Genomic DNA, 27,592 nt, shown 5'->3' with positions numbered 1-27,592 from the left:
AGCAGGTGAATAAACAAACTGGCACATCCACACTGCGGAACACAGCTCGACCCCGAGGAGGACCCGGCGCGGAGCCCAGCTTGACCCTGAACAGGAGGACCTGGCGTGGAGCCCGGCTCGACCCTGAGGAGGACCCGGCGCGGAGCCCAGCTTGACCCTGAACAGGAGGACCTGGCGTGGAGCCCAGCTTGACCCTGAAGAGGACCCGGCGTGGAGCCCGGCTCAACCCTGAAGAGGATTTCACTACTGACACACACGACATCACAGGTGACTCTCGGAGCAATCAGGTTCAGTGAAAGAAGCCGGACAAAAAAGAGTGCGTACCTTATGACTCCACTTACATAAAATCCTAGAAAATACAAACACCAGGCAGGCGCGGTGGCTCACCGCTGTAATCCCCGCACTTTGGGAGGCCGAGGCAGGCACATCACTTGAAGTCAGGAATTTGAGACCCGCCTGGCCAACATGGCAAAACCCCATCTCTACTAAAAATACAAAAATTAGCCGGGCGTTATGGCGGGCGCCTGTAATCCCAGCTACTCGGGAGGCTGAGGCAACCCGGGAGGCAGAGATTTCAGTGAGCTGAGATCACACCACGGCACTCCAGCCTGGGTGACAGAGACTCCATCTCAAAAAATAAAAAACATAAATAGCAACAGAGAGCAAATCAGCAGTCGCTTGGGAAATAAGGGGTAGGGATGGGTGAGAGGGAGGGATTACCAGGTACACGTGCAGCCTGGATAGTGCTGAGGGCTTCACGACGTAGACGCATCAGCCTCATCAGATTACACACTCTACCTATGCGCGGTTTGCCTTGTGTCAACTGTGTATCCATAAAGCTATCAACAAAAACTGCCTGCAAACTATTTTTAACTGATAACTTTTTTTTTTTTTTTGAGATGGAGTCTCGCTCTGTTGCCCAGGCTGGAGTGCACTGGCGCGATCTTGGCTCACTGCAAGTTACGCCTCCTGGGTTCAAGCGATCCTCCTGCCTCAGCCTCCTGAGTAGCTGGGACTACAGGTGCCCACCACCACGCCCAACTAATTTTTGTATTATTAGTAGAGATGGAGTTTCACCACGTTGGTCAGGCTGGTCTCGAACTCCTGACCTCAAGTGATCCACCCGCCTTGGCCTCCAAAAGTGCTGGAATTATAGGCATGAGCCACTGCACCTGGCCAGACAACTGTGAAAACTACATTAACATTTTATATTCAGTAAATAAACTTAGAGCGAAGTCACTTTTAGGACCAGGTCTCACTCTCCCTTGTGGCCTCCAGCAGTTGAGAGCGCAGAGCCTCACTTGTGTTTACCGATATTTTATTCAGTGGGGGAGAATTTGTATTCTCACCTTCAAATTTGGTAAAGTACATGTCTTAGAGTAAAAATGGAACATGAGTGTATAAGGCACAACTGAATTCCTCCCGACAAGTTTTGATGGTTTTCTTATTTTAACACCTCACTACGAGGCTACGGTGCCTGCTCTGTCTTCCTGGGATGGCCTGGCCGCCCTGGCTCCCACCAGGCCTGGAGCCCTCCAGAGCCCCCGTTCTGCACCCTCAGTGCTCCCTGAGGCCAAAACCGCAGCCTGCAGAGGGGCCCTGAGGAGCCAGCAGGAGAGGCTGTGCAGAGCTTCATTTCTCAGCCCCTCTACATTTTCCAAAGCAGCAGCAAAGGGCTAGTTCTCATCACTCTCCTCTTCCCTGTGTAACAGTTTTCCAAGTTACACGTGATGGTCAAAGAGCTGAAAGGTAATTCTTCTTATTTCTGGCGAATATTTCTCATTCTTGCTTGGACAAACACCTGTCAGGTGCAGTCTGGCACCTCCCAGCTGCCTTTGAGGTTTCCCAGGTTCCCTGGCACCAGAGAGCGGCCCTGAGACCCATGCGGTCACTGGAAGGAACTTGGGAACTCACTGAGAACTTAGTAGCAGGGTGTGGGGGGGGTCATGGCAACACTGGTCAGTGCCAGCCAGAAACCCATGATGGATGGTCTGCTGACACATTTTCTAGAAGAAGCCTCTTTCCCAGCCCACAGCGGCTGTTGGAGTGGCCACATTCATAAGGTGAGGCCAACCTTCAGCCACTGTTTATTCTTTATTTTTTAATTATTTAATTATTATTATTTTTTGAGACGGAGTTTCACTCTTGTCACCCAGGCTAGAGTACAATGGCGTGATCTTGGCTCACCGCAACCTCTGCCTCCATCAGGCTGGTCTCGAACTCCTGACCTTGGGTGATCTGCCCGCCTCGGCCTTCCAAAGTGCTTGGATTACAGGCATGAGCCACCGCACCTGGCCGACGCACTATTTTGTATTTATTTATTTTGAGACAGAGTCTCACTCTGTCACCCAGGCTGGAGTGCAGTGGTGCAATCTCAGTTCACCACAACCTCTGCCTCCCGGGTTCAAACAATTCTTGTGAGTAGCTGGGACTACAGGCACGTGCCACCATGCCCAGCTAATTTTTATATTTTTTTAGTAGAGATGGGGTTTTCGCCATGTTGGCCAGGCTGGTCTCAAACTCCTGACCTCAGGTGATCTGCCTGCCTTGCCCTCCCAAAGCATTGGGATTACAGGCATGAGCCACCATGCCCAGCCTGGTTTTTGTTTTTATTTATTTATTTTTATAGAGACAAGGTCTTGCTATGTTGCCCAGGCTGGTCTTGAATTCTAGGCTCAAGTGATCCACTGACCTTGACCTTCCAAAGTGCTAGGATTACAGGCCTGAACCACCATGCCTGGCTTTTTTTTAATTTTTATTTTTGAGATGGAGTCTTGCTTTGTCACCCAGGGTGGAGTGCAGTCCTGCGATCTCAGCTCACTGCAAGCTCCACCTCCCAGGTTCAAGCAATTCTCCCGCCTCAGCCTCCCAAGTAGCTGGGATTACAGGCGAGCGCCACCACACCCAGCTAATTTTTGTATTTTTAGTAGAGAGAGGGTTTCACTATATTGTTTCACTGTATTGGCCAGGCTGCTCTCAAACTCCTGATCCACCCGCCTTGGCCTCCCAAAATGCTGGGATTACAGGTGTGAGCCACCATGCCTGGCATTATTTATTTATTTATTTATTTATTCATTAAGATGGAGTCTCATTTTGTTGCCCAGGCTGGTCTTGAACTCCTGGGCTCAAGTGTTTTGCCAGCCTCAGCCTCCCAAATTGCTGGGATTACAGGCGTGAGCCACCATGCCCGGCCCTAACAGTTTATTGCACAAGAGCCAGATTTCTAGCCCCAAAGGTGAACTTGCATCTTTCCTCAGGAATGTGGACGTGAGGCCGGCAGAAGGAACGCTGTCCCTCTCTTCAGTGGCTGGGCCACGGCTTGTGGAGGCGGCTGCTGGGGCTGGGATCTGGAGGCAGCAGGGCAGGCCCAGGCTCACAGAGGCTGGTGGAGGGAAGGGAAGGAGGGAAGACACTCCCGGCCCAGGGCCCCGCATCCCAGCTTCCTCGCTGAGCTCCACCACATCCCTCCCTCAGAGCCTGTGGAGGGACCCAGGATCTGCCTTTGAGGTTCCCCAGGTTCCCTGGCACCAGAGTGGGGCCCAAAGCCCATGCAGTCACTGGAAGGAATTCGCTGAGCACTTAGCACACAGGGTGTGTGTGGGTCGTGGCCATGCTGGTCGGTGCCAGCCAGGAACCCACAATGGATGGTCTGCTGACACATTTTCTGGAAGCAGCCCCTCTCCCAGGCCACGGCAGCTGTGGGAATGGCCACATTCATAAGGTGAGGCCAACCCTCAGCCACCTAAAAAGCCAACTCAGCAGTTATAAGCTCCACACTGTGTTTTCCAAACGGGGCAGGAGTGAACTACAAGATAGAGATCTTCTCTCCACCTCGGCCAGGCGCCGTGGCTCACGCCTGCAGTCCTGAGGCGGGCAGATCACATGAGGCCAGGAGTTCAAGACCAGCCTGGGCAGCCGGGCGTGGTGGCTTACGCCTGTAATCCCAGCACTTTAGGAGGACGAGGTAGGTGGATTGCCTGAGCTCAGGAGTTTGAGACCAGCCTGGGCAACACTGTGAAACCTCGTCTCTAGTAAAATACAAAAAATTAGCTGGGTGTGGTGGCATGCACCTGTAGGCCCAGCTACTTGGGAGGCTGAGGCAGGAGAATCACTTGAACCCAGGAGGCAGAGGGTGCAGTGAGCTGAGATGGCGCCACTGCACTCCAGCCTGGGTGACAGAGCGAGACTCCATCTCAAAAAAACAAAACAAAACAAGACCAGCCTGGGCAACATGGCAAGACCTTGTCTCTACAAAAAATACAAAAAACATCCAGGCATGGCGGTGTGTGCCTGTGGTCCCAGGTACCCAGGAGGCTGAGGTGGGAGGATTGCTTGAGCCCAGGAGTTTGGAGGGTGCAGTGAGTTATGTTTGTGCCACTGCACTCCAGCCTGGCTGACAGAGCCAGACCCTGTCTCTGACAAAAACAAAACAAAACAAAACAAAAAACAAATCTTTTTTCCTCCTTGTCAGGAAGTAAAAGCCTGAATACATTCAGGGTCTGGTGTGACAGTGAGCTGGGAGCTCGGGGGAACAGAGTGGGGACCGCAGGGCTGAGGGGCATCCCTGATGGGAGCTGCTCCCCTCCTGTGAGGGCAGCCATGGGGGCCCTGGTGGGCACAGCCACACACCTCCCTCCAGCCTCCTGCTGCTCAGCACCTCCCACGTGCAGCAGGGCTGGGGGCCATGTCGACAGAGGAGGAAAGCTGTGGCAGTGACCAAACCCAGGAGAGAGGCAACCAGTGGCCTGGCTGGTCCTAGGCCCAACATTCAGTGTCAGCTGCATCTGACCATGCGGCCTCTGCCAAGGGAGCAGCACCCTGCCTGTAGACTGGGGCTTCCAGCATGAGGCAGGAAGAGTGTTCTAAACGTCACAGAAGGCCTGGCGCGGTGGCTCACGCCTGTAATCCCAGCACTTTGGGAGGCTGAGGCGGGCGGATCACCTGAGGTTGGGAGTTCAAGACCAGCCTGGGCTAACATGGTGAAACCCCGTCTCTACTAAAAATACAAAATTAGCCGGTCATGGTGGCGGACGCCTGTAATCCCAGCTACTCGAGAAACTGAGGCAGGAGAATCGCTTGAACCTGGGAGGCGGAGGTTGCAGTGAGCCGAGATTGCGCCACTGCACTCCAGCCTGGGCAACAAGAGCGAAACACTCTCAAAAAAAATAATAGGCCAGATGCAGTGGCTCACGCCTGTAATCCCAGCACTTTGGGAGGCCGAGGCAGGTGGATCACAAGGTCAGGAGTTTGAGACCATCCTGGCTATTATGGTGAAACCCCGTCTCTACTAAAAATACAAAAAATTAGCCGGGCATGGGGGCGGGTGCCTGTAGTCCCAGCTACTAGGGAGGCTGAGGCAGGAGAATAGCGTGAACCCGGGAGGTGGAGCTTGCAGTGAGCCGAGATTGCACCACTGCACTCCAGCCTGGGCAAGAGCGAGACTCCATCTCAAAAAATAAAAAAATAAAAATAAAAGTAAAAAATAAAAAATAAAACCAGGCGCAGTGGCTCACGCCTGTAATCCCAGCACTTTGGGAGGCCAAAGCGGGCAGATCATGAGGTCAGGAGATCGAGACCATCCTGGCTAACAAGGTGGAAAACCCATCTCTACTAAAAATACAAAAATTAGCCAGGCGTGGTGGCGGGCACCTGTAGTCCCAGCTACTCCAGAGGCTGAGGCAAGAGAATGGCGTGAACCCGGGAGGCGGAGCTTGCAGTGAGCCGAGACTGCGCCACTGCACTCCAGCCTGGGTGATGGAGCGAGACGCCGTCTCAAAAAAAAAAAAAAAAAAAGAAAACAAAAATACTACTAATAATAAGTAAACATCACAGAAAAGACAGAAAGGAAACACAACCCCTAAACGATAGGATCACCAGCAATTCTCTTTAATCCTCTTTCTTTTCCTTCTAAAAGCTTTTGCAAAGTCCAATTTATTTTTACAGTAAATAGATTATCTTTTAAGAAAACGCACTAGCAAGATTGTAGCAAAGTGTGTTTATGCAAACAGGTGGTGCAGAGACAGAGGGGCGGACCTTGTGGGCAGCTGGAGGACCATCCCAGCTCATGGGCCACGCACAGATGGGAGCACCTCAGTGTTTTCAGCCAAGAGAACACAAGTCTCGGGATCCATGTGGCTCCCTCAGGCCCTGGACCCAGGCAGGCAGGACACCCTTGACCATGGGGCAGGGGACATCCCAGCATCTTGTCTGTACCCCCACCACCTGCGTGGCACCTGGTCCTCAGACACCTGCGTGGCACCTGGCCCTCAGGCACCTGCGTGGCAGCTCCACGGGCCAGGCCCACTGTCCAGTTGCTCCTGCCCTGGAGTTGGGGCCGTGGGGAGGGAAAGCGCAGTAATAGCTGAGTGTTCAGAGGAGGGGCTGGGCTGCAGGCATTGCTGGTTCAGATTGGTGCTCTCCACCTGGCTGAGTGAGGCGGCGGGAAGCAGCGGCCGGAAGATTCCTGCAGGAGTTTCAGAACTTAGTAGCCGGCTGAGGATGGCTTCCCCCTAAAACACCTCGGCTGCCTCGGCCACCCAGCACCTGCCAGAAATGCCGGCAGAGGCCGAGGCCGCTACAGAAGAGCAAGCGCACCAGCGCCCGCCTCCTGCTCAGCCCCACTGGGCAGCACCCATGTGTGGCCAGGCTGGCGCAGGGGCCGGGAGGATGGGGACAAAGGAGACGCCAGCCCCGTGGGTCCCGCAGAGACCTGCCCATGCAGCGACCAGCGTCCAAGGACACAGATGACCCCAAGAAGCGGGAGCAGTACCTCACCTAGAGCTTAGCAGAGAAGGATGCGACATCCGACAGCCCTTTGACACCGTTTGGGAACGTCAGCCATGCCCCGCCATCGGCCACCAGCACGGCCCCCGTCACGTAGGAAGCCAGAGGGCTGGCCAGGTAGAGCACGCTGTGGGCGATCTCGGTCTTGTTCCCCAGCCTCTGCAGCGGGCTGGCAGTGACCTTGGTGCTCAGGCTGGCCTGAGGGCCACCTGGAGGGCAGCAGAAGGCTCAGGCCCCGTGAGCCCCAAGACCCAGCACCCTCCCCTCTCCCCCAGCTCATTCCCTGAGAGGCATCTGGGAACAGCAAGGACACAGTCAGTGTCACCAAGGCCTAGCATGGAGCAGGATCAGGCCAGGCACAGAACATAGTTGCCACCATGGAACCAGCACAGGGCTTTTCAACATACACCCTGCCAAGGTTCTGGAAGCTTCATGGGCACCCTGTGCCCCAGGAGAGGATCTGTGGGAGGCCTGGGCTCCCTGAGAGCCTTACCCAGTCGCCGGAGCCCCTCCGTGCCACTGATGGGGCCGGGGGCGAGGCTGTTGACGCGGATGTTTTGGGGACCCCACTCCACAGCCAAGTGCCGCGTCATCGCGTCTGCACAGAAGAAAGTTGGATATGAAGGGGCCGCTCTGCCCTCTGCGAGGGCGCGGGGCCAAGGCCAGGACTCGCTGCCTGCAGCTGGGCTCAGCCTCACGTGGAGACTGCTGGCCTCCTGGGATGGAAGCAGACGGCCCACTGGGGACCCACGTGGGCAAACCTGGGCGGGGGGGGGTGGTCATACCCACAGCGGCCTTGGCGGAGCCTGCATGCACCTGGAGCGCCTGCCCCCGGTTCCCCAGGGTGGCAGTGATGTTCACGATCACCCCTCCATGGTCCTGCAACACACAAGGCCCAGGGCAGTGAGCGGGCGGCCGTCAGGGGGAGGCCCGGGGCAGGGAGCGGGCGGCCGTCAGGGGGAGGCCATGGGGCAGGGAGCGGGCGGCCGTCAGGGGGAGGCCCGGGGCAGGGAGCGGGCGGCCGTCAGGGGGAGGCCCGGGGCAGGGAGCGGGCGGCCGTCAGGGGGAGGCCATGGGGCAGGGAGCGGGCGGCCGTCAGGGGGAGGCCATGGGGCAGGGAGCGGGCGGCCGTCAGGGGGAGGCCCGGGGCAGGGAGCGGGCGGCCGTCAGGGGGAGGCCCGGGGCAGGGAGCGGGCGGCCGTCAGGGGGAGGCCCGGGGCAGGGAGCGGGCGGCCGTCAGGGGGAGGCCCGGGGCAGGGAGCGGGCGGCCGTCAGGGGGAGGTCACAGGGCAGTGAGCGGGCGGCCGTCAGGGGGAGGCCCGGGGCAGGGAGCGGGCGGCCGTCAGGGGGAGGCCCGGGGCAGGGAGCGGGCGGCCGTCAGGGGGAGGCCCGGGGCAGGGAGCGGGCGGCCGTCAGGGGGAGGCCCGGGGCAGGGAGCGGGCGGCCGTCAGGGGGAGGCCCGGGGCAGGGAGCGGGCGGCCGTCGGGGGAGGCCCCCGCTGGGAGGACACCCACCCGGAAGAACTTCTCATAGAGCACACGAGACACGTTGAAGGTGCCGCTGGTGTCGATGTCCATCACGGTCTTGAAGGCGTTGAAGGACAAGGCGCCAGCGGGGCACAGGAAGTTCCCGGCCGCACCTGCAGAATGGGAGACCGCAGGAGCTGCTGGAGCCTGGGGAGAGGGATGCCAAGTGGGTGGTGGCCAGGTGAGCAGAGGGTGCAGGAGGGAGCACAGGTGCCCTGTGGCACAGGGAGGAGACCCATGCCCTAGGATAAATTCCAAAATGACCAGAGCAAGACGGGCGTCCTGGCTGCACTGTGTCCCCGAGAAGAGAAGACATGCTGAAGCCCTGGCTCCGTACCTGCGACTGTGGCCTTGTTTGGAAATGGGGTGGGTTGCAGAGATAATCGACTTACACTGAAGTCACAACGAATTAGGGTGAGCCCTAAATCCAATGACCAGCATCCTTATAACAAGGGAAGAGGACACACAGACACATGCCATGGGAAGACAGTGGCAGACAGTGCAGCGATGGTCTCCGAGCCCGGGAGGGCCAAGGGCTATGGCAGTACCCAAAGCCACGCAGAAGGCAGGAACAGGCTCTCCCCTGGGGCCTTCAGAGAGCATAGCTCTGCCAACGCCTTCCCCTTGGACGTTCTGGCCTCCAGAACTGGGAGATTATATTTTGGTTGTTATAGCCACACAGGTTGTAGTACTCTGTTAGCCCAGGAAACTAATACACAGGATGTTTTTAAAAGGGAATTTCTGCAGAGTGAAACCAGTGTTGGTTCATCAATTGTAACAAACGCAAGATGTTAACAGGGAAAACTGTAGGTGGGAGTATGGAATTCCATGTACTATTAATTATTCTATAAACCTAAAACTGTGATTAAAAAAAAAAAATCGGCCAGGCGCGGTGGCTCACGCCAGTAATCCCAGCACTTTGGGAGGCCGAGGCGGGCGGATCACGAGGTCAGGAGATCGAGACCATCCTGGCTAACATGGTGAAACCCCATCTCTAGTAAAAATACAAAAAGCCAGGCGTGGTGGCGGACGCCTGTAGTCCCAGCTACTGGGGGACTGAGGCAGGAGAATGGCGTGAACCCGGGAGGCGGAGCTTGCAGTGAGCCAAGATTGCGCCACTGCACTCCAGCCTGGGTGACACAGCAAGACTCTCTCAAAAAATAAATATAAAAATCAATAAAAATAAAAAATGAAAAAATAAAAATAAAAGCTGGGGGCTGGGCGTGGCGGCTCACGCCTGTAATCCCAGCACTTTCGGAGGCCAAGGCGGGCGGATCACCTGAGATCAAGAGTTCGAGACCAGTCTAAACAATATGATGAAACCCCATCTCTATTAAAAATACAAAAATTAGCCAGGTGTGGTGGCGGGCGCCTGTAATCCCAGCTACTCGGGAGGCTGAGACAGGAGAATTGCTTGAACCCGGGAGGCGGAGGGTGCAGTAAGCTGAGATTGTACCATGGTACTCCAGCCTGGGCAACAAGAGCGAAACTCCCTCTAAAAAAAAAAAAAAAAAAAATCTAGGCCAGGCTAGCTTCTATTTTATTGATGACTCTTGCCTGTAATCCCAGCATTTTGGGAGGCCAAGGCAGGAAGATTGCTTGAGCCTAGGAGTTTGAGACTGGCCTGGGCAATACACAGTAAGACCCTGTCTCTACAAAAAATAAAAAATACAAAAATTAGCCAGGCGTGATGGCACACGTCTGTAGTCCCAGCTCCTCAGGAGGCTGGGGCAGGAGGATGGCTTGAGCCCAGAAGGTGGAGGCTGCAGTAAGCCATGATCACACCAGCCTGGGTGACAGAGTGAGATGCTGTCTAAAAAAAAAAAAAGGCTATTACTTTTTTTTTTAAAGACGGAATTTCAGGACACAAGGGCACCCGACTCTACCGTTGAGCTGTGTTCATGGCGTCCACTTGGGCTGCAGCTGTGCTGACCTGCTGCCACCCAGAGAAGCGGAGTCAGGCCGGAGACAGAGGGCCAGAGACAGAGGGCCGGAGAGAGGGGGCCGGAGACAGAGGCCCGGAGACAGAGGCCCGGAGACAGGGGCCCGGAGACAGAGGCCCGGAGACAGGGGGCCGGAGACAGGGGGCCGGAGACAGAGGCCTGGAGACAGGGGGCCGGAGACAGAGGCCTGGAGACAGAGGGCTGGAGCCTGAGTCTTGGCCTCAGGTACCTGGATGGGGTGCAGCCCACCCCAGCACAGGCAGCTAGGTTCCCTGGCACGGTCCCCACCCCAGGACCAGAGTTCTAGGGCCTCCAAATGGTACCACCAACCTGTGAGAAGCCACCAACCTCACTCAGCACCGACTCACAGTTAATGAGAATGTCGATTCTGCCAAACTCCTTCAGAGCCTGGTCCACGGCGGCCATGACAGCTGGGGGCGCTCGGACGTCCATAGAGAGAGGGAGGCAGCGCCGGCCGGTGGCCCCAGCCAGCTTCCTGGCGGCCTAGAAGCCAGGTAAAGAGGCAGACAGCAGCCCTGCAGCCTCGGCCTGGAGAAAAGGCCTTTGGAATCTGCAGAGGACGATGCTTCCGGGTTCCGTGGGGACCCTGGGTTTGCTGCTGGACCCCACTCTGGGGAAGCACAGCCTGCAAGTGCCCACGACCTCAGTGGATGTTTATGGGAACCTGCCACGCTCTCCCCCCACCTGCCACCTGTCCTAGAATCCTCCCTCTGCGTCGCCCTCCAGGCCACTGTCACCCATGTCCTGCCCCTGCTGCAGACCAGAGGTGGCACAGGTGAGACTCTCCTCCCAGGTCGAGGGCTCCAGTAGGTGGGACGCACGGACCACCTAAATAACCCAGGTGAGCCCAGAGATCTTTCTTGGGGCCACATTACCCCCAAACAGGAAGGTCCCTCCCAGGACCCAACAACTAGATTTTTTAAAAAGTCAAAGATGTCTCTGGGAGGCCACTTACACTGAAGCTCCATATTTAGGATAGGTGCAAGTTTTGGTGCCGGCCGGGCACAGTGGTTCACACCTGTAATCCTGGCACTTTGGGAGGCTGAGGTGGGCGGATCACCTGAGGTCAGGAATTCGAGACCAGCCTGGTCAACATGGTGTAACCCCATCTCTACCAAAAAAATGCAAAAATTAGCCAGGCATGGTGGCGGGCGCCTGTAGTCCCAGCTACTCCGGAGCTGAGGCAGGAGAATCACTTGATCCTGGGAGGCGGAGGCTGCAGTGAGCCGAGATCGCACCACCACACTTCAGCCTGGGTGACAGAGCGAGACTCCTGTCTCAGAAAAAAAAAGTTTTGGTGCCAACATCCCCTTAGCCTCTGGACCCTCCTGGCCCAGGCCCAGCCCCAGCCCCTCCACAGCCACCCACACAGGGGACCATGGGAGAGGCCCTCTCACCGTCAGCACTCGCGGCAGGCTCCTACTGGCAATCACCGTATGGCAGCCGTGCCTGCAAAACCAGAAGCAGGTGTGAGGACAGTGTGGGCGAGGGGCACTCCCAGGGGGCATCTGCCCAGCTCCTGAGCAGGAGTCTCTCAGGCGGAAGTACCAGTCTAGGGCTGAAGGCCCAGCTGGCAGAGGGCACAGGGGCGTGAACACGACTGAGGTACTCTGGAAGGACCTCAGGTGGTGCCCACCCCGGGGTTTCTGGCATGGGACATCCCACCGCATAGGCCTGCGGGTCCTGCCCCAAACACCAGGTACAGAGACAGCTGTAAGCCACAGACGCCCAGCCCACACATCTGCCTGGGGCCTGCTGGGCCCACATCCTCCACCCCCTTCTCCCTGTGGGGCTGGCGTGGAGGACCGTTCTGAAGCGGGGTGCTCCCTGCTCCCCTTCCTGACCACGTGGATGCGAATCCACCACGTTGGCCTCTGTGAACCCTGGTTCCAGGAATGCCGCTAGGATTTCCACCTTATCTACTGTTCTTGTGAAAGAGCACAAAGAAGTCCTGCCCTTAGGTCAAAACAACCTAGATGTTATCCTAAACAAATTCCTACACACTTCCTCTGAAGCAGGACCCCTTTCCCTGTGGTATAGAAGCCCTGGGCCTGGGGGTAACAGCATGGAGACGCCCGTCTCACAGCCACCCAAGACTACGCTTCTGCCCACAAATTCCCCGGTAAAATCACCCGACACAGACAAACGGGATCTGTCTGCCTTGTTCTTTGGTTTCTCGGCTCTTCTGGTTCGGGGGTTGCTTGCCCACAATAACCATAAAGGTAGCTACCCCTGCTAGGCAGGTCCCACTGGAGCTGCAATGTCCCATCCGGTCCTCAGATGCCCTGAGCACAAAGCCACCAGTGGAAAGGCCATATCTCTTCCTGTGGGACTCACCTTTCTGGTCTGAAAAGCAGGGGCCTCAGGGGAACTGAGGAAGGGTCCCTCTCCCCCACCCCAGCCTAACTCTAGCCACTGTCAGGTGGGATAAGCTGCTGACCCTGGCCTGAAGCCACAGAATTGTGTCCCAGGAGAAAATGCGCTCTGCAGGGCGCCAGCACTGGGGCCTGACGCAGCCCTGACTCTCGAGGTCCCAGCAGGCCCCAGACCAGAGCCACACAATCTCCACTGACCTGTAGGAGCCTCGAAGTCCTGACTCCCCCCAGGGCAATCCTCGACCGCTCCCCAGTCCCTCTGGCAGGCACCTGGATCCTGTCGGGTAGGTGAGCAGGGGACATCTACCTCCCACCAACATCTTTCCAGGGGTCGGGCATCCAGCAGGGCCCGGGCAGGGAGAAGCGAGGAGCAGGGAAGGGACACAGAGCAGTCTCACCGCATGAAAATCTCAGCAATCCGGAACCCAATCCCAGAGCCGCCTCCTGTGATGAAGGCCACTTTGTCCCTGAGAATAAACAAGGAGGCTCTTTTAAAAGAGCCCTATTGGGCCGGGCCGGTGGCTCCCAGCACTTTGGAAGGCCAAGGTGGGTGGGCCACAAGGTCAGGAGATCGAGACCAGCTTGGACAATATGGTAAAACCTCGTCTCTACTAAAAATACAAAAATCAGCTGGGCGTGGTGGTGGGTGCCTGTAGTCCTAGCTACTTGGGCGGCTGAGGCAGGAGAATAGCTTGAACCCGGGAGGCAGATGTTGCAGTGAGCCGAGATCGCACCACTGCACTCCAGCCTGGGCAAAAGAGCAAGACTCTGTCTCAAAAAATATGTATAAATAAAATAAAATAAAAATAAATAAAAAATAAAAGAGCCCTGTTAAAATACACCCCCCATATTGCTATACGGCAATGATTTAAAATGAAAATTCAGCCAGGTGCCTTGGCTCACACCTGTAATCACAGCACTTTAGGAGGCCAAGGCGGGCGGATCACCTGAGGTCAGGAGTTCGAGACCAGCCTGACCAACATGGAGAAACCCCATCTCTACTAAAAATACAAAAAAATTAGCCGGGTGTGGTGGTGCATGCCTGTAATCCCAGCTACTTGGGAGGCTGAAGCAGGAGAATCACTTGAACCCGGGAGGCGGAGGTTGTGGTGAGCCAAAATTGCGCCATTGCACTCCAGCCTGGGCAACAAGAGCGAAACATGGTCTTAAGAAATAAATAAATAAATAAAATGAAAATTCATAAAATTATAGTATTTTATTTAATTAATTTATTTATTTTTTATTTTTTTTTGAGATGGAGTCTCGCTCTGTCGCCCAGGCTGGAGTGCAGTGGCACGATCTAGGCTTACTGCAAACTCCTCCTCCCAGGTTCACACCATTCTCCTGCCTCAGCCTGCAGAGTAGCTGGGACTACAGGCACCTGCCACCACGCCCAGCTAATTTTTTGTATTTTTAGTAGAGATGAGGTTTCACCGTGTTAGCCAGGATGGTCTCGATCTCCTGACCTTGTGATCCACCCACCTCGGCCTCCCAAAGTGCTGGGATTACAGGCATGAGCCACCACACCGGGCCTATTTATTTATTTTGAGACAGGTTCTTGCTACGTCATCCAGGCTGGAGTGCAGTGGCACCATCACGGCTCACTGCCGCCTTGACCTCTTGGGCTAGAAGGATCCTCCTGCTTCAGCCTCCCCAGTAGCTGGGACTACAGGTGCATGCCAGCGTGCCCAGCTAATTTTTCATCTAGTTTTTCTAGAGAGGGGTATCGTTTTGTTGCTCAGGCTGGTCCTGAACTTGTGCTGACACAAACTTGCAAAGTGCAGTGGGGGAAAGGGTATTTCTGTGTCTTTTGACAGAAATGGACAGAAGTAGATACAAGAGAGAAAAATACCCTGGCTTAAACAAGATAGAGGTTATAATTTCCTCTCTCCTAAGCCCTGCATGGCACTGATATCAAATATGATTCCTGAGATTCAGCAAGCTAGGTCGGGATAATATGGCTTTTTTATTTATTAGAGATTTTCTTGTACGCATTAAATGTGTACTGATCGGTATGACTGGCACAAACTGTACCAGATGGATGGCAAACTTTTGCTGATCTCCAAGTTGCCTTTCCTATTCTTAATTATTAAAGATTAATTTTAGGCCAGGTGCAGCGTCTCACTCCTGTAATCCCAGCACTTTGGGAGGCCGAGGCAGGTGGATCATCTGAGGCCAGGAGTTCCAGACCAGCCTGACCAGCATGGTGAAACCTCACCTCTACTAGAAATACAATTAGCCCAGCGTGGTGTTGTGCGCCTATAGTCCCACTTGGGCGCACTGAGGCTGAAGCAGGAGAATTGGGAGGCTGAGGCAGGAGAATTGCTTGAACCCAGAATGAGACTCCGTTTCAAAAAAAAAACTTTTTTTTTCCCTGCAGAACACTCAGAGAGAATTGTCAATACCTGTCCTTGGAGAACATAATTTAAAACTTTTTTTCTTTTTTTGAGATGGAGTTTCACTCTTGTTGCCCAGTGCAATGGCGCGATCTCGGCTCACTGCAACCTCCACCTCCCGAGTTCAAGTGATTCTCCTGCCTCAGCCTCCCAGGTAGTTGGGATTACAGGTGTGCGCCAGCACACCCGGCTAATTTTTTGTATTTTTAGCAGAGACGGGGTTTCACCATGTTGGCCAGGCTGGTCTCGAACTCCTGACCTCAGGTGATCTACCCGCTTCGGCCTCCCAAAGCGCTGGGATTACAGGCGTGAGCCACTGCTCCTGGCAAAAGATCAAAATTTTAATAGAAACTTGAAAATGTTGCCAATTGAAAAAAAGAAAAGGAAAAAAAAAAAAAAAAAGGATCTGCCCATTAGCCGAGTGAGGGCAGGTGACCGGGAAGGATCGACCTTTGCCCGGGCTGCCTTCCCTTGTGAACACCAAGGCGTTTGCAGGAAAATGAAGAGCTGCTGGGCAAAACCTGGCATTCCTGGGCCTTCTGGGTCTTCCGGAAAAATGATTTCAACCTAAAATTTTCTGTTAAGAAAGAGGCCAGGTTGGGCCGGGCGCGGTGGCTCACGCCTGTAAATCCCAGCACTTTGGGAAGCCGAGGCGGGTGGATCACCTGAGGTCAGGAGTTCGAAAAGAGCCTGACCAACACGGTGACACCCCCTCTCTACTAAAAATACAAAAAATTAGCCGGGCTGAGGCAGGAGAATCGCTTGAACCCGGGAGGCAGAGGTGGCAGTGAGCGGAGATCCTGCCACTGCACTCCAGCCTGGGCGACACAGCGAGATTCCGTCTCAAAAAAAAAAAAAAAGAAAGAAAGGAGCCAGGCAAGACAGGTTTCCTAACACGGGAGCCCTCGGGGACCACGTGGGGGCGCCGGCGCCCGCGGACCGGACCCCGCACCAAGGCTGCGCTCGCTTCCCAGGCCCCGCTCACCGCAGCAGGTCCGGGCAGAAGAGGTGGCGGTACGCGGGGAGACAGTCGTCCCCCTCCACGTCGGGCGGCGGCTGGGCCATGGCGCTCCCGTCGGGGACTGCAGGGACAACGGGCGGGAGCGGCCTCCGCCTCCAGGACCCGGCGCGCAGCTGCAAACTCGCCTGGAACCGGGAGCCCCGCCCCACTCCCCGGACGCCCCGCCCCTCCCCTGATTGCTTCCCGGAGGCCCCGCCCCTCCCCCCGAATTCTCCCCGGAGGCCCCGCCCCCGCCCGCGGCGCGCGAGACGCAGGCGCAGTGCGGGGCCGGGGGCGCGGTTCCCGCGGCAGAAGCTGGGCGGTCTGCGGGTCTTCTCCCCGAGTCTTTTTCACAGGTATTCGGCGTCAGCGCCGCGTTCAGAGCCTCCAGGACTTGTGGGATACCCCTGGCTCCTGGGTCCAGGCCAGGCTCGCAGCCTCTGGGCTCCCCGTTCGCCTCCCCGTAAACACCATGGGGAGGGCCGGGGCCCAGGAAAGCGCGGCCAGCCCCCCGCCGCTTCCCAAAATGACCCGTTTTGAGGCCAATAAAGAAGGGTCCGGGGCCGGGCGCGGTGGCTCACGCCTGTAATCTCAACACTTTGGGAGGCCGAGGCGGGCGGATCACGAGGTCAGGAGTTCGAGACCATCCTGGACAACATGGCGAAACCCCCTCTTTACTAAAAATGCAAAAATTAGCCGGGCGTTGTGGCGGGTGCCTGTAGTCCCATCTACTCGGGAGGCTGAGGCAGGAGAATCGCTTGAACCTGGGAGGCGGAGGTTGCAGTGAGCCGAGATCTCGCCACTGCACTCTATCCTGGGCGACAGAGCGACACTCCGTCTCAAAAAAAAAAAAAAAAAAAAAAAGGGTCCGTTACTTCTGTTCCGCGTGGGGGCCCGGGCGGGGCCATGCCGCGAACCCAGGACGGGGCGCCCCGCCCGCACCACTGTTGGAAGACGGGGGTCCGCGACGGCCCCGGGGGAAAAACACGCAGAGCCGCTCCTGAGCTGGACACAACTGCGGGCCAGCGGCTTCAGGGGCGTGACAGAGCCGCCAGCGCTACAGTAATGGCTGCCAGGCCCTTTCTGCGCTGGTTGGCCTCAGCCCGCCGGCCCCTTTCTGCCCCTTCCCGGGGAAGGCAGCTTCTTTGGCGGGATCACAGCACCGGCTCGCGCCTAGCTTGGGTTCTCCGGATTGCAGGCGTGGTCTCTGGACCCCTGCCTGGCTCATACATCCAACAACGTTATGGAACTAGGTGTGCAAAACTTCATCTTTACTGTTCAACTCCTTACAACTTGCATAAAAGCGTCATTTCTACCTCAGAGCTGGCGGAAGTCATAATTAGTGTACCACCCATGCGCTGGGCACAGTGAATTTTAATGCCTCCCCTTTAGAGGAGAGGTTACGATAACGTGAAGACACCCCCCCACCCCCACCACAAAGGTTGTCCGGCACTTTGGTGCAAAAAGGATTGGTCCAATCTTGTGCTGGCTTGGGGTACAGAAAGGCACTGAAGTTGGTGGCTCAAACTCCTCTGGGCTGGGGTGGGGCAGAGGTGAACAGGGAAGTAAGTGGTTTGGGACAGGCAGGTTTGGATGTGGGCTTGGGTTCTTGCTGACGGAGGTAGTTGGTCCTGCGTGGGGGATGGGGTGGTAAGGGCAGCTTGAGCCTCAGGCTGGGTGGATGCTGCTGTGCTGGGCCCCGTCTGCCCAGCTCACCAGCTCACTGCTCTGGAACCACAGCTGGATCTCCCGCTGGGCCCCCTCCACGGAGTCGCTGGCGTGGATGACATTCCTGTGCCAGGACAGGAGCAACGTGAGGCTCAGGCTTCATGTGCACCCTGAGGAATCCCAGGGACCATCTGCTGCTCCCCTGTTGCCCTCTGTCTAGGGGAGCAAGCCTGTGACTGCAGACAGGGAAGGAGTAACAGTGGAGCTGGGAAACCGGGTTCCAGCCTGGCCTCGGCCTCCTACAGCCTCGTGGACCCGCCCAGGCCCCAGCTTTTGGGAGCCTCATTTCCCCCCAAGTTGCCCCGTGCCAACCTCTTGGGGTGTCAGGTAACAGGCAACGATGGCACGGTACACACAACACAAAGGGAACACCTCATTGCCCTGTGTGCCCTGGGAGAACACGGCTCTCACCAGTGTGAGCTGTCATGTCCCACCTGGCTTCATCCTAGCACAGCAAGACAGCCAGGTCTCGTGGATCTGCCACCACCCCAAGTGATGGCCCTCCTTGCCCCCAGCAGCAGCCTGGTGTATCAGGACCCCCGTACCTGCTGATGTGGACGCTGAAGTCACCCCTTATGGTTCCTGGGGCAGCCTCAGCCGAGTCGGTGTGTCCAATCATGGCCCTTGAGGCACGGACGACATTGTACCCTTCCCAGACCTGCAGCGAGAGATAATGGTTGGGGAGAAGTGGAGAACACCAAGGGCCCCTGGGCTCAATCCAGGGCCCCTCCCTTTGCTGGGGGGAAAGACACACCCACAGGCCCTTCCACCACCCCTGCCCTGCCGTACCATGGCCACCACAGGCCCAGAGCTCATGTAGCGGATGAGGGCAGGGTAGAAGGGCTTCCTCCGCAGGTCCTGGTAGTGCTCGGCAAGGACGCTCTCTGGTGCCTGGGTGGCATTGAGGGAAGGAGGAGGAGCCGCAGAGAGTAAACGTGGGCACTAACACAGCAGCTGTGATGCCCTGACCTCAGGCACCTTGCAGATAACAGCAACATGGGCAGCACCCCCACCGCAGAATAGATCCCTCCTGCCCCTTCAACTGCCAAAGCCAGGCCCTGCCCCAGCGCTGGCTGGGATGTGAAAGGCCGAGAAGGATCCCCCAACCCCGTCCCCACAGGGACACCCACAAGCCCAGAGCCCCACTACCTGCAGCATCTTCATCCCCACCAGCGTGAAGCCCCGCCTCTCAAAGCGCTGGATCACGTCCCCAACGAGCCGCCGTTGCACGCCATCGGGCTTCACCGCCACCAGGGTCCGCTCCCGGGTCCAGGAGGGCCCTCCTTCAAAAGGCAAGAGGTCAGAGGCACTGCCACCTCATGCTTTCACGTCCCCACGACCCGGGTTTCCCAGCCAGAGCCCAGGGGTCACCAGGCTTCAGGGTGTCTGCCTCTATGCAGGGCACTGTGGAAGGGACAGGGATGGTGCCCACAGCCAGAAACACCCCCATGATAGTCCCTGTCAGGGACACCCAAGGCAATGTGTCCCCAGGGCTTCTAGCCTCTCCCAGGGGCCATGGCTCCTCCCAGCAGAGGCAGAGGCTGCCTGAGATCGCCCCGAGGTTCAGGGAGGCACTGCCCAGCTCAGGGACCACCACCGCAAGGTCCATAGAGGCAGAGCCCAGCTCAGGGACCACCTCAAGGTCCAGGGAGGGACAGCCCAGCTCAGCGACCACCCTGAGGTCCACAGAGGCACAGCCCAGCTCAGTGGCCACAGGGAAGTCTGGAGATCCTGCAAAACTCCAGCCTCACTTTTGACTCCAGCCCTTCTGGATGACGACAGACATGGTCTGAAGCCCCGACTTTCCACATGAGGAAGAACCCAGAGCCCACCCTGTGTCTGAGGTGAATGAGTGGCAGGGAACCAGGGAGAAACACGCTTTCCCCACCAGGTGAGCCCTGGAAACACGGACAAAAGGGGCCTGAAGATTGAAGAGGGAAGGTAGCAGGGTTCTGTCCGAGCCAGGAGACGGGGCCTGTGCTGCTGTGGAGTTTCAAGGCCTGTCGCTTCCAGACCCAGGGTCAGCGCTGAGCTCCGCCCCAGCCGTCCTCCTCTGGAGGGGACGCTGCCAGGGAAACAGAAGACGTCCGCACCTTCCTACAGTCCCAGGCTGCTCCAGAGCCGAGCTACCCTCCGGCATCGGGTCCCTGGTTTCCAGAGGAGCCCAGACCCTGTATGTCCCACAGAATCTGGACAGAGCCAAAGGGGCTCCGCCAGGCCAGGAGGAAAAGTTAACCCCAGCAGGCGGCTGAAGCCCACGGGAGGAAGACCCCCCTGGTTGGTTTGTTCCCCCAAAACCCAGTTTGCAGGGCGCCTTGTGTAGCCTGGGGCTCTGCTGCGGCTGGTGCGGGCATTGCAGGCGGCGGCTCACTTTTCAGAGCCGATGGAGGGAGCCCTGGGACATGGATCGTCCTGTGAGGTGGCAGCTGGGGGGGCCGGGCAGCGGCGGGGCCGGGGACTTGGGGCCTGACGTCCCAGTCAGATTCTGGCCTAACTTGGCCTTCAGCGAACGCCCCAGCGGAGCGGCTCCCCACCACCCCCCCACCCCCCGACTCCCTCACCCCCCCACACCCCCACCCCCACCCCGGCCGGGAGACCCCTCACCGCCCAGTGCTGCAGCCGGCCTCTGCCTTCCTTGCGCTCCCGGGCCCTCGGTCGCCCCGGACCCGCCCAGGCTGCCAACTCGCCGGGCGCCTGCAGCCTGGGGCCTGGGGAGGCGAGAAGGAGCCGCAGAGCCGGACGGGCACTGGAGGGGCGTGCCGGTGCAAGCCGGCGCCTTCCCCAACTCGGACGGACCCCGCAGCCCGCGCCCCGAGGCCTCTGGGGGAGTCGGACCCCAGCCCGCACGTGCGCGGACAAAGGCCGAGCGGCGCGCGCCCCTTCCTCCCCCCGCGTCCCCGCCGGGGCGCGCGGCCCCACTCACCCGAGCTGTGGCGCACTAGCAGGCTCGGGCCCGGGGCCCGCGGGCCGCAGCGCAGCCCCCGCAGCGCGGAGCGCCAGAAGAGGCCGCCCATGACGCCCGGCCCGCGGGCCGCTGTGAGCGCGAGGAGCGGGCGCGGAGGGCGGTGCCAGCCCGAGACCCGCCCCCGCCCGCCCGGGAGCCCCCGCGCCGACGCTGCCCGCAGCCCCCCGCCGCCCCGGACCCCCGTGGCCCGGCGCTCACGGGGGAAATGTTCAACGCCAATTTCTGTTAAAATCAGAAGAAAAAACAAAATAATAATGAATCCTTCTCGAATTGCATTCGTCTTTACACCGACGCAACCGTTAACTATCGTTTTAACGCTTTCCCACGGAGGAAGGCCCACTCGGGAGGCTGAGGCAGGAGGATCGCGTGAGCCCAGGAGATTGAGGCTGCAGTGAGCTGTGACTGCACCGCTGCACTCCAGCCTGAGCAATAGAGCAAGACTCTGTCTCAAAAATAAATTCACGGACCAAAAGGAGGTCTACAAGCCCTGGTCTGAGCCCCCTCCAATGGAGGGTGAAATTCCCACGTGAGCCCCAGGGCGGGAGAAGGAGGCGCTCCGGAGACGCTGACTCTGCGGCCAGGACGAGTAGGCGGGACTACAGACCCGCGCCACCACAACCAGCTAATATTTTAATTTTTTGTAGAGATGGGGCCTCCCTATGTTGCCCATGCTGGTCTCAAACTCCTGGGATCAAGAAATCCTCCTGCCTTGGCTTCCCAAGGTGCTGGGATTACAGATGTGAGCCTGGTCTGTGAATTTGAATGGGGAAAAATCCGACCTTTATTCTCAAATGGCCTCTGATGTGACTGCATTCGTCTAATTCATTCAATTGCGGATATAAGGAACAAGCCACATTCATAGTTGCAGGGCCTGTGACTTTGTCACCAACAGAATTCACAGGTACGGTAATATTGGGGTAGATAGCACAGCATGCTACTATTTGAAATGGTTAGGTCTCCCACTGCTAGAACTTACTTAATGAGTCTTGAAAATGCCTGTTCTTTTTGCTGCTATTGTGAATGGAATTGTTTTCTTATTTAAATTGTCCATTGCAAGTGTATAACATATAATTGAGGTTTGTTTGTTTTTAGACAGAGTGTCGCTCTTGTTGCCCAGGCTGGAGTGCAATAATGGCATATCTCTGCTCACTGCAGCCTCCGCCTCCCAGGTTCAAGCAGTTCTCCTGCCTCAGGCTCCCGAGTAGATGGAATTACAGGAGCTTGCCACCACACCTGGCTGGTGTTTTTTTTTATTTTTAGTAGAGACGGGGTTTCGCCATGTTGGCCAGGCTGGTCTCAAACTCGTGGCCTCAGGTGATCCACCCGCCTTGGCCTCCCAAAGGGCTGGGATTACAGGCGTGAGCCACCATACCTGGCCAACAATTGAGCTTTGTGTATTAATCTTGTATCCTGCAAGCCTTCCAAATGCATTTATTAGTTCTAATAGTTTTTAATTAATTCCTTGGGAATTTCTTTGTATAAGATTGTGTCATATGGAGCGGGGCACACTGGCTCATGTCTGTAATCCCAGCACTTTGGGAGGCCGAGGCGAGCGGATCACGAGGTCAGGAGTTCAAGACCAGCCTGGTCAACGTGGTGAAACCCCGTCTCTACTAAAAATACAAAAATTAGCTGGACATGGTGGTGCATGCCTGTAATCCCAGCTACTCAGGAGGCTGAGGCAGAAGAATGGCTTGAACCCAGGAGGTGGAACTCACAATGAGCCGAGATCATGCCACTGCACTCCAGCCTGGGCAACAGAGCAAGACTCTGTCTCAAAAAAAAAAAAAAAAATAAGAAAAGAAAAAACATCATGTCATATGGGAATAGAGACGGTTTCAGTTCTTTCTTTCCAATCTGAATGCCTTTTATTTTATTTTCTTGTCTAGTTGCTCTGACTAGAATTTGCAGTACTATGGTATAAAGAAGTGACTTTCTTTCTTTTTAGAGGCTGGACTCTTGCTCAGGCCTATTATCCCAACAATTTGGGAAGCTGAGGCAGGAGGATCACATAAGCCCAGGAGTTTGAGACTAGCCAGGGCAGTATAGCAAGACCCTGTCTCTTGAAAAAAAAAATAGTAAATAAACAAAAAATATATGAGTGAAGTGTATAGTATGTCAATTGTATCCCAATAAAGCTATTGCAAAAAGGAAAAAGCAGATATTACTATAGCGTACTTTGTTTTTTTTTTGAGACGAAGTCTCACTCTGTCACCCAGGTTGGAGTGTAGTGGCGCGATCTCGGCTCACTGCAAGCTCCGCCTCCCGGGTTCACGCCATCCTCCTGCCTCAGCCTCCAGCTGGGACTATAGGCGCCTGCCACCACGCCTGGCTATTTTTTTTTTTTTTTTTTTTGTATTTTTAGTAGAGACGGGGTTTCACCATGTTAGCCAGGATAGTCTCGATCTCCTGACCTTGTGATCTGCCTGCCTCAGCCTCCCAAAGTGCTGGGATTACAGGCATGAGCCACCGCACCCGGCCACTATATCGTACATTTTTTAATGTTTTATTTTTGTTTTTTTAGCAACAGGGTCTCCTTCTGTCACCTCGGCTGGAGTGCAGTGGTGCAGTCATAGCTCACTGCAGCCTTCACCTCCCAGCCTCAAGCGATCCTCCTGCCTCAGCCTCCCCAGTAACTAGGAAAACAGGCCTGAGCCACCGCACTTGGCCTAAAATATTTTTTGTTTTTGTTTTTGAGATGGAGTCTCACTCTGTTGCCAGGCTGGAGTGCAGTAGTGTAATCCTGGCTCACTGCAACCTCCGCCTCCCGATTCAAGCGATTCTCCTGCCTCAGCCTCCTGAGTAGCTGAGATTACAGGCACGCGCCACCACACCCGGCTAATTTTTGTTTTTTAGTAGAGATGGGGTTTCACCATGTTGGCCAGGATGGTCTCGATCTCTTGACCTTGTGATCAACCCGCCTTGGCCTCCCAAAGTGATGGGATTACGGGTGTGAGCCACCACGCCCCGCTGCCTAAAATATTTTGTTTGTTTGTTGATGAGACATCGTCTTACTCTGTTGCCTAGGCTGGAGTGCAAGGGCACGATCTCAGCTCACTGCAACCCCCACCTCCTGGGTTCAAGCAATTCTCCTGCCTCAGCCTCCCAAGTAGCTGGGATTACAGGTGCTCGCCACCACACCCAGCTAATTTTTTGTATTCTTAGTATAGACAGGGTTTCGCCAGGTTGGCCAGTCTGGTCTCGAACTCCTGACCTCAGGCAATACACCCACCGCAGCTTCCTAAAGTGCTGGGATTACAGGTGTGAGCCACTGCGCCCGGCCTGGCCTACAATATTTTGATAATTTATTTCAGTATAGTTTTTTATATTTTTATTTCCGTGTATTTTATTTTGCACATTAAAAACATGCTGAGACTGGGCGCAGTGGCTCGCGCCTGTCATCCCAGCACTTTAGGAAGCTGCGGTGGGTGTATCGCCTGAGGTCAGTAGTTCAAGACCAGACTGGCCAACATGGCAAAACCCTGTCTATACTAAAAATACAAAAAATTAGCTGGGTGTGGTGGCATGCACCTGTAATCCCAGCTACTCGGGAGGCTGAGGCAGGAGAATCCCTTGAATCTGGGAGGCAGAGGTTGCAGTGAGCTGAGATCGTGCCCTTGCACTCCAGCCTGGGTGACAGAACAAGACTCCATCTTAAAAAAAGAAAAAAAAAATTATGCTGGGCCGGACGAGGTGGCTCATGCCTGTCATCACAGCACTTTGGGAGGCTGAGGCGGGTGGATCACCTGAGGTTGGGAGTTTGAGACCAGCCTGACCAACATGGAGAAACCCTGTCTCTACTAAAAATACAAAATTAGCCGGGCCTGGTGGCAGGTGCCTGTAATCCGAGCTACTTGTGAGGCTGAGGCAGGAGAATTGCTTGACCCTGGGAGGCGGAGGTTGCTGTGAGCTGAGATTGTGTTATGGCACTGCAGGCTGGGAGACAGAGCAAGAATCTGTCTCAATAAATAAATAAATAAATAACTCTCTTGGCCAGGCGTGATGGGATGGTTCACACCTGTACTCTTAGCACTGTGGGAGGCAGAGGTTGGAGGATCACTTGAGGCCAGGAGTTTGAGACCAGCCTGGGAAACATAGTGAAACCTGTCTCTACAAAAAAATAAAAAATTAGCGGGGCGTGTTGGTGCGCGCCTGTATTTCCAGCTACTGGGAAGGCTGAGGTGGGAAGATTGCTTGAGCCCAAGAGGTCCAGGCTGGATTGAGCTGTGATCGTACCACTGCACTCAGCCTGGGCAACAGAATGAGACCCTGTCTCAAAACAAAACAAAAAAGAACTCTCGTAACTCAACAAGAAAAGCAAAACCCAGTTCATTTCCTTGTGTAATGCCTACCCCTTGAGTGTGGACCGTGCCTGGTGACTGAGTTCTGACACAGCAAAAGAGACGGAGTGTCACTTTCACAATCTGGTCACCAAAGACTGCAGCTGCTGCTGCTCCGCCACCTCCTGGGAGAAGCAGCTCCCCTGTTGTGAGCAGCCCTGTGCGGAGGCCCCCATGACAAGGAACTGATGTTTCTGGCCAGAAGCAACATAGGTGGGCTTAGAAGTGAATCTGCAGGAGGCTGAGGCAGGAGGATTGCTGGAGCCCAGGAGGTTGAGGCTGCAGTGAGCGGTGATTGTGCCACTGCACTCCAGGCTGGACAACAGAGCGAGATCCCATCTCTTTAAAAAAAAAAAAAAAAAAAGTGGGCCTGGTGCAGTGGCTCACACCTGTAATCCCAGCACCTAGCTAGGCCAAGGTGGGCAGATCACTTGAGGTCAGGAGTTTGAGACCAGCCCAGCCAACATGATGAAACCCCGTCTCTACCAAAAATACAAAAATTAGCCTGGTGGGATGTGACACGCCTGTAGTCCCAGCTACTCGGGAGGCTGAGGCACTAGAATCGCTTGAACTTGGGAAGCAGAGGGAACAGTGAGCTGAGACTGTTCAACTGCACTCCAGGCTGGGCAACAGGGCGAGACCCTGTCTGGAAAAAAAAAACAAGCACATCCCCCCTTAGTCAAGCCTTGGGGTAACCTCAGCGTGGCTGACACCTTGACCACAGCCTGTGAGAGCCTCTGACTCAGAGGCTCCCTGCTAAGCCCCACCCAGCCTCCTGTCCACAGAATCTGGAAGATAATGAACGTGTGCTGCTTACATCATGAAGTTGTGGGGTATTTGTTATGCAGCATAGATGACTAATACAAACACCAGCCAGGGAGGTGCAGAGTGGCATCACCTCCAACCAGAGCTGGGCTTCAGGGACTCTGGTGGTCCATGGGGCTATACTGCCCCTCAGAGGCCAGCGCTGGAACTGCGTCTGGGTCTCACTGCCATCCAAAGCATGGACTGCCTATCTGGTTTCACTCTTGGAGTGGCACCACTCAGAGGGCCCCAGAGCCTGACTGAGGATGAGCTGGAATGAGGAATCAGGGCTGAGCACGGCCGTGGATTTCTGGAACATTCCTACGGATGTGCTGGATGGTCCTTGTAGAAGGTGCTCAAAAAGATACCTGCAGGGTGGGACAGCGGGGGGATCAGGACAGCCGAATTCTGTCCCAGCCCTACGGCTGTTACACCCATGTAGGGAGGGCATTGCCCTACATGGAGGTCTCTCACCTGTTTTTTTTTTTTAATATTTATTTATTTATTTATTTATTTGGACGGAGTCTCACTCTGTCGCCCAGGCTGGAGTGCAATGGCATGATCTTGGCTTATTGCGAGCTCTGCCTCCTAGGTTCAAATGATTCTTCTGCCTCAGCCTCCCCAGTAGCGGAGACTATCGGCGCCCGCCACCACATCCGGCTAATTTTTTGTATTTTTAGTAGAGATGGGGTTTCACCGTGTTTGCCTGGATGGTCTCGATCTCCTGACCTCGTGATCCACCCTCCTTGGCCTCCCAAAGTGCTGGGATGACAGGCGTGAGCCACTGCGCCCGGCTACTTTTTTTTGTATTTTTAGTAGAGATGGGGTTTCACCGTGTTAGCCAGGATGGTCTCGATCTCCTGACCTCGTAATCCGCCTGCCTCGGCCTCCCACAGTGCTGGGATGACAGGCGTGAGCCACCGTGCCCAGCCTGATATCTTATTGTTACAGGTTTCTAACTTAATTCCACTGTGGTCAGAGAACATATTCCCTTTGGGAGGCCAAGGTGGGGGGGTCATGAGGTCAGGAGTTCGAGATCAGCCCGGCCAACCAGTGAAACCCCGTCTCTACTAAAAATACAAAACTTAGCTGGGCGTGGTGGCAGGCACCTGTAGTCCCAGCTACTCGGGAGGCAGAGGCAGGAGAATCATTTGAACCCGGGAGGCAGAGGTTGCAGCAAGCCAAGATTGAGCCATTGCACTCCAGCCTGGGCAACAAGGGCAAAACTCCGTCTCTAAATAAATAAATTAATTAATTAATGAAAGAGGACATATTCTCTACCACTTAAACTATTTTAAATTAATTGAGACTTGGTTTATGGCCCAGCATGTGATCTGTATTGGGAAACAAATTGTGTGCGCTTGAAAAAAAATGTTTATTCTGGCTGAGCGTGTTGGCTCACGCCTGTAATCCCAGCACTTTGGGAGGCCGAGGCAGGTGGATCCCTTGAGGCCAGGAGTTGGAGACCAGCTTGGGCAACATGGCAAAACCCTGTCTCTACAAAAAAAATTTTCTTTTTTTCAGATGGAGTGTTGCTCTGTCGCCCAGGCTGGAGTGCAGTGGCACAATCTCGCCTCATTGCAAGCTCCGCCTCCCAGGTTCACGCCATTCTCCTGCCTCAGTCTCCGGAGTAGCTGGGACTGCAGGTGCCCGCCACCACGCCCGGCTAATTTTTTCTATTTTTAGTAGAGACGGGGTTTCACTGTGTTAG

The 27,592-nt window shown here is 55.9% G+C and overlaps 2 protein-coding genes across 5 annotated transcripts; both read right to left on the bottom strand.

Annotated features, from left to right (window-relative positions):
- Window positions 1-5,870: 5,870 nt before the first annotated feature.
- DECR2 (2,4-dienoyl-CoA reductase 2) lies at window positions 5,871-16,243 on the bottom strand. 3 transcript variants are annotated; one of them, XM_024349616.3, is made up of 9 exons: window positions 16,030-16,243; window positions 13,047-13,115; window positions 11,671-11,722; window positions 10,621-10,756; window positions 8,298-8,422; window positions 7,569-7,662; window positions 7,277-7,381; window positions 6,775-6,992; window positions 5,871-6,463 (listed from the first exon to the last, which is right to left on the bottom strand). In XM_024349616.3, exons 1-8 carry the CDS (start codon window positions 16,107-16,109, stop codon window positions 6,775-6,777), a joined length of 879 nt encoding a protein of 292 aa, XP_024205384.2. In that variant the 5' UTR covers window positions 16,110-16,243; the 3' UTR covers window positions 5,871-6,463. The 3 variants fall into 3 exon arrangements, with proteins under 3 accessions (XP_024205384.2, XP_063652444.1, XP_024205385.2); XM_063796374.1 differs by having other exon boundaries at window positions 12,847-13,115; window positions 16,030-16,153; XM_024349617.3 differs by lacking the exon at window positions 13,047-13,115 and having other exon boundaries at window positions 16,030-16,207.
- A 1,157-nt stretch (window positions 16,244-17,400) lies between these two features.
- NME4 (NME/NM23 nucleoside diphosphate kinase 4) lies at window positions 17,401-21,285 on the bottom strand. Of its 2 annotated transcripts, none has more exons than XM_063796375.1 (5): window positions 20,936-21,285; window positions 18,922-19,055; window positions 18,562-18,663; window positions 18,318-18,430; window positions 17,401-17,836 (listed from the first exon to the last, which is right to left on the bottom strand). In XM_063796375.1, the coding sequence occupies exons 2-5, from the start codon at window positions 18,934-18,936 to the stop codon at window positions 17,713-17,715; spliced, it is 354 nt and encodes a 117-aa protein (XP_063652445.1). In that variant the 5' UTR covers window positions 18,937-19,055; window positions 20,936-21,285; the 3' UTR covers window positions 17,401-17,712. The 2 variants fall into 2 exon arrangements, with proteins under 2 accessions (XP_063652445.1, XP_024205386.1); XM_024349618.3 differs by lacking the exon at window positions 20,936-21,285 and adding an exon at window positions 20,696-20,849.
- Window positions 21,286-27,592: the final 6,307 nt, after the last annotated feature.

This window comes from Pan troglodytes, chromosome 18 (assembly GCF_028858775.2).
Source record: "Pan troglodytes isolate AG18354 chromosome 18, NHGRI_mPanTro3-v2.0_pri, whole genome shotgun sequence".
Taxonomy (NCBI): Eukaryota; Metazoa; Chordata; class Mammalia; order Primates; family Hominidae; genus Pan; species Pan troglodytes.
This window is presented reverse-complemented; position numbering and strand designations above follow the sequence as displayed.

Excerpts from the sequence above, each read along its gene's own strand:
- DECR2 (XM_024349616.3), bottom strand. The coding sequence starts at position 16,109 with ATGGCCCAGCCGCCGCCCGACGTGGAGGGGGACGACTGTCTCCCCGCG. Across the intron at positions 8,423-10,620 it reads AATCGACATTCTCATTAACT|GTGCGGCCGGGAACTTCCTG; the intron begins GTGAGTCGGTGC and ends CCCATTCTGCAG. Across the intron at positions 7,382-7,568 it reads CTCCGCCAAGGCCGCTGTGG|ACGCGATGACGCGGCACTTG; the intron begins GTATGACCACCC and ends TCTTCTGTGCAG.
- NME4 (XM_024349618.3), bottom strand. The coding sequence starts at position 20,786 with ATGGGCGGCCTCTTCTGGCGCTCCGCGCTGCGGGGGCTGCGCTGCGGC. Across the intron at positions 19,056-20,695 it reads GCTAGTGCGCCACAGCTCGG|GAGGGCCCTCCTGGACCCGG; the intron begins GTGAGTGGGGCC and ends TGCCTTTTGAAG. Across the intron at positions 17,837-18,317 it reads TTCAGCGTCCACATCAGCAG|GAATGTCATCCACGCCAGCG; the intron begins GTACGGGGGTCC and ends GTCCTGGCACAG.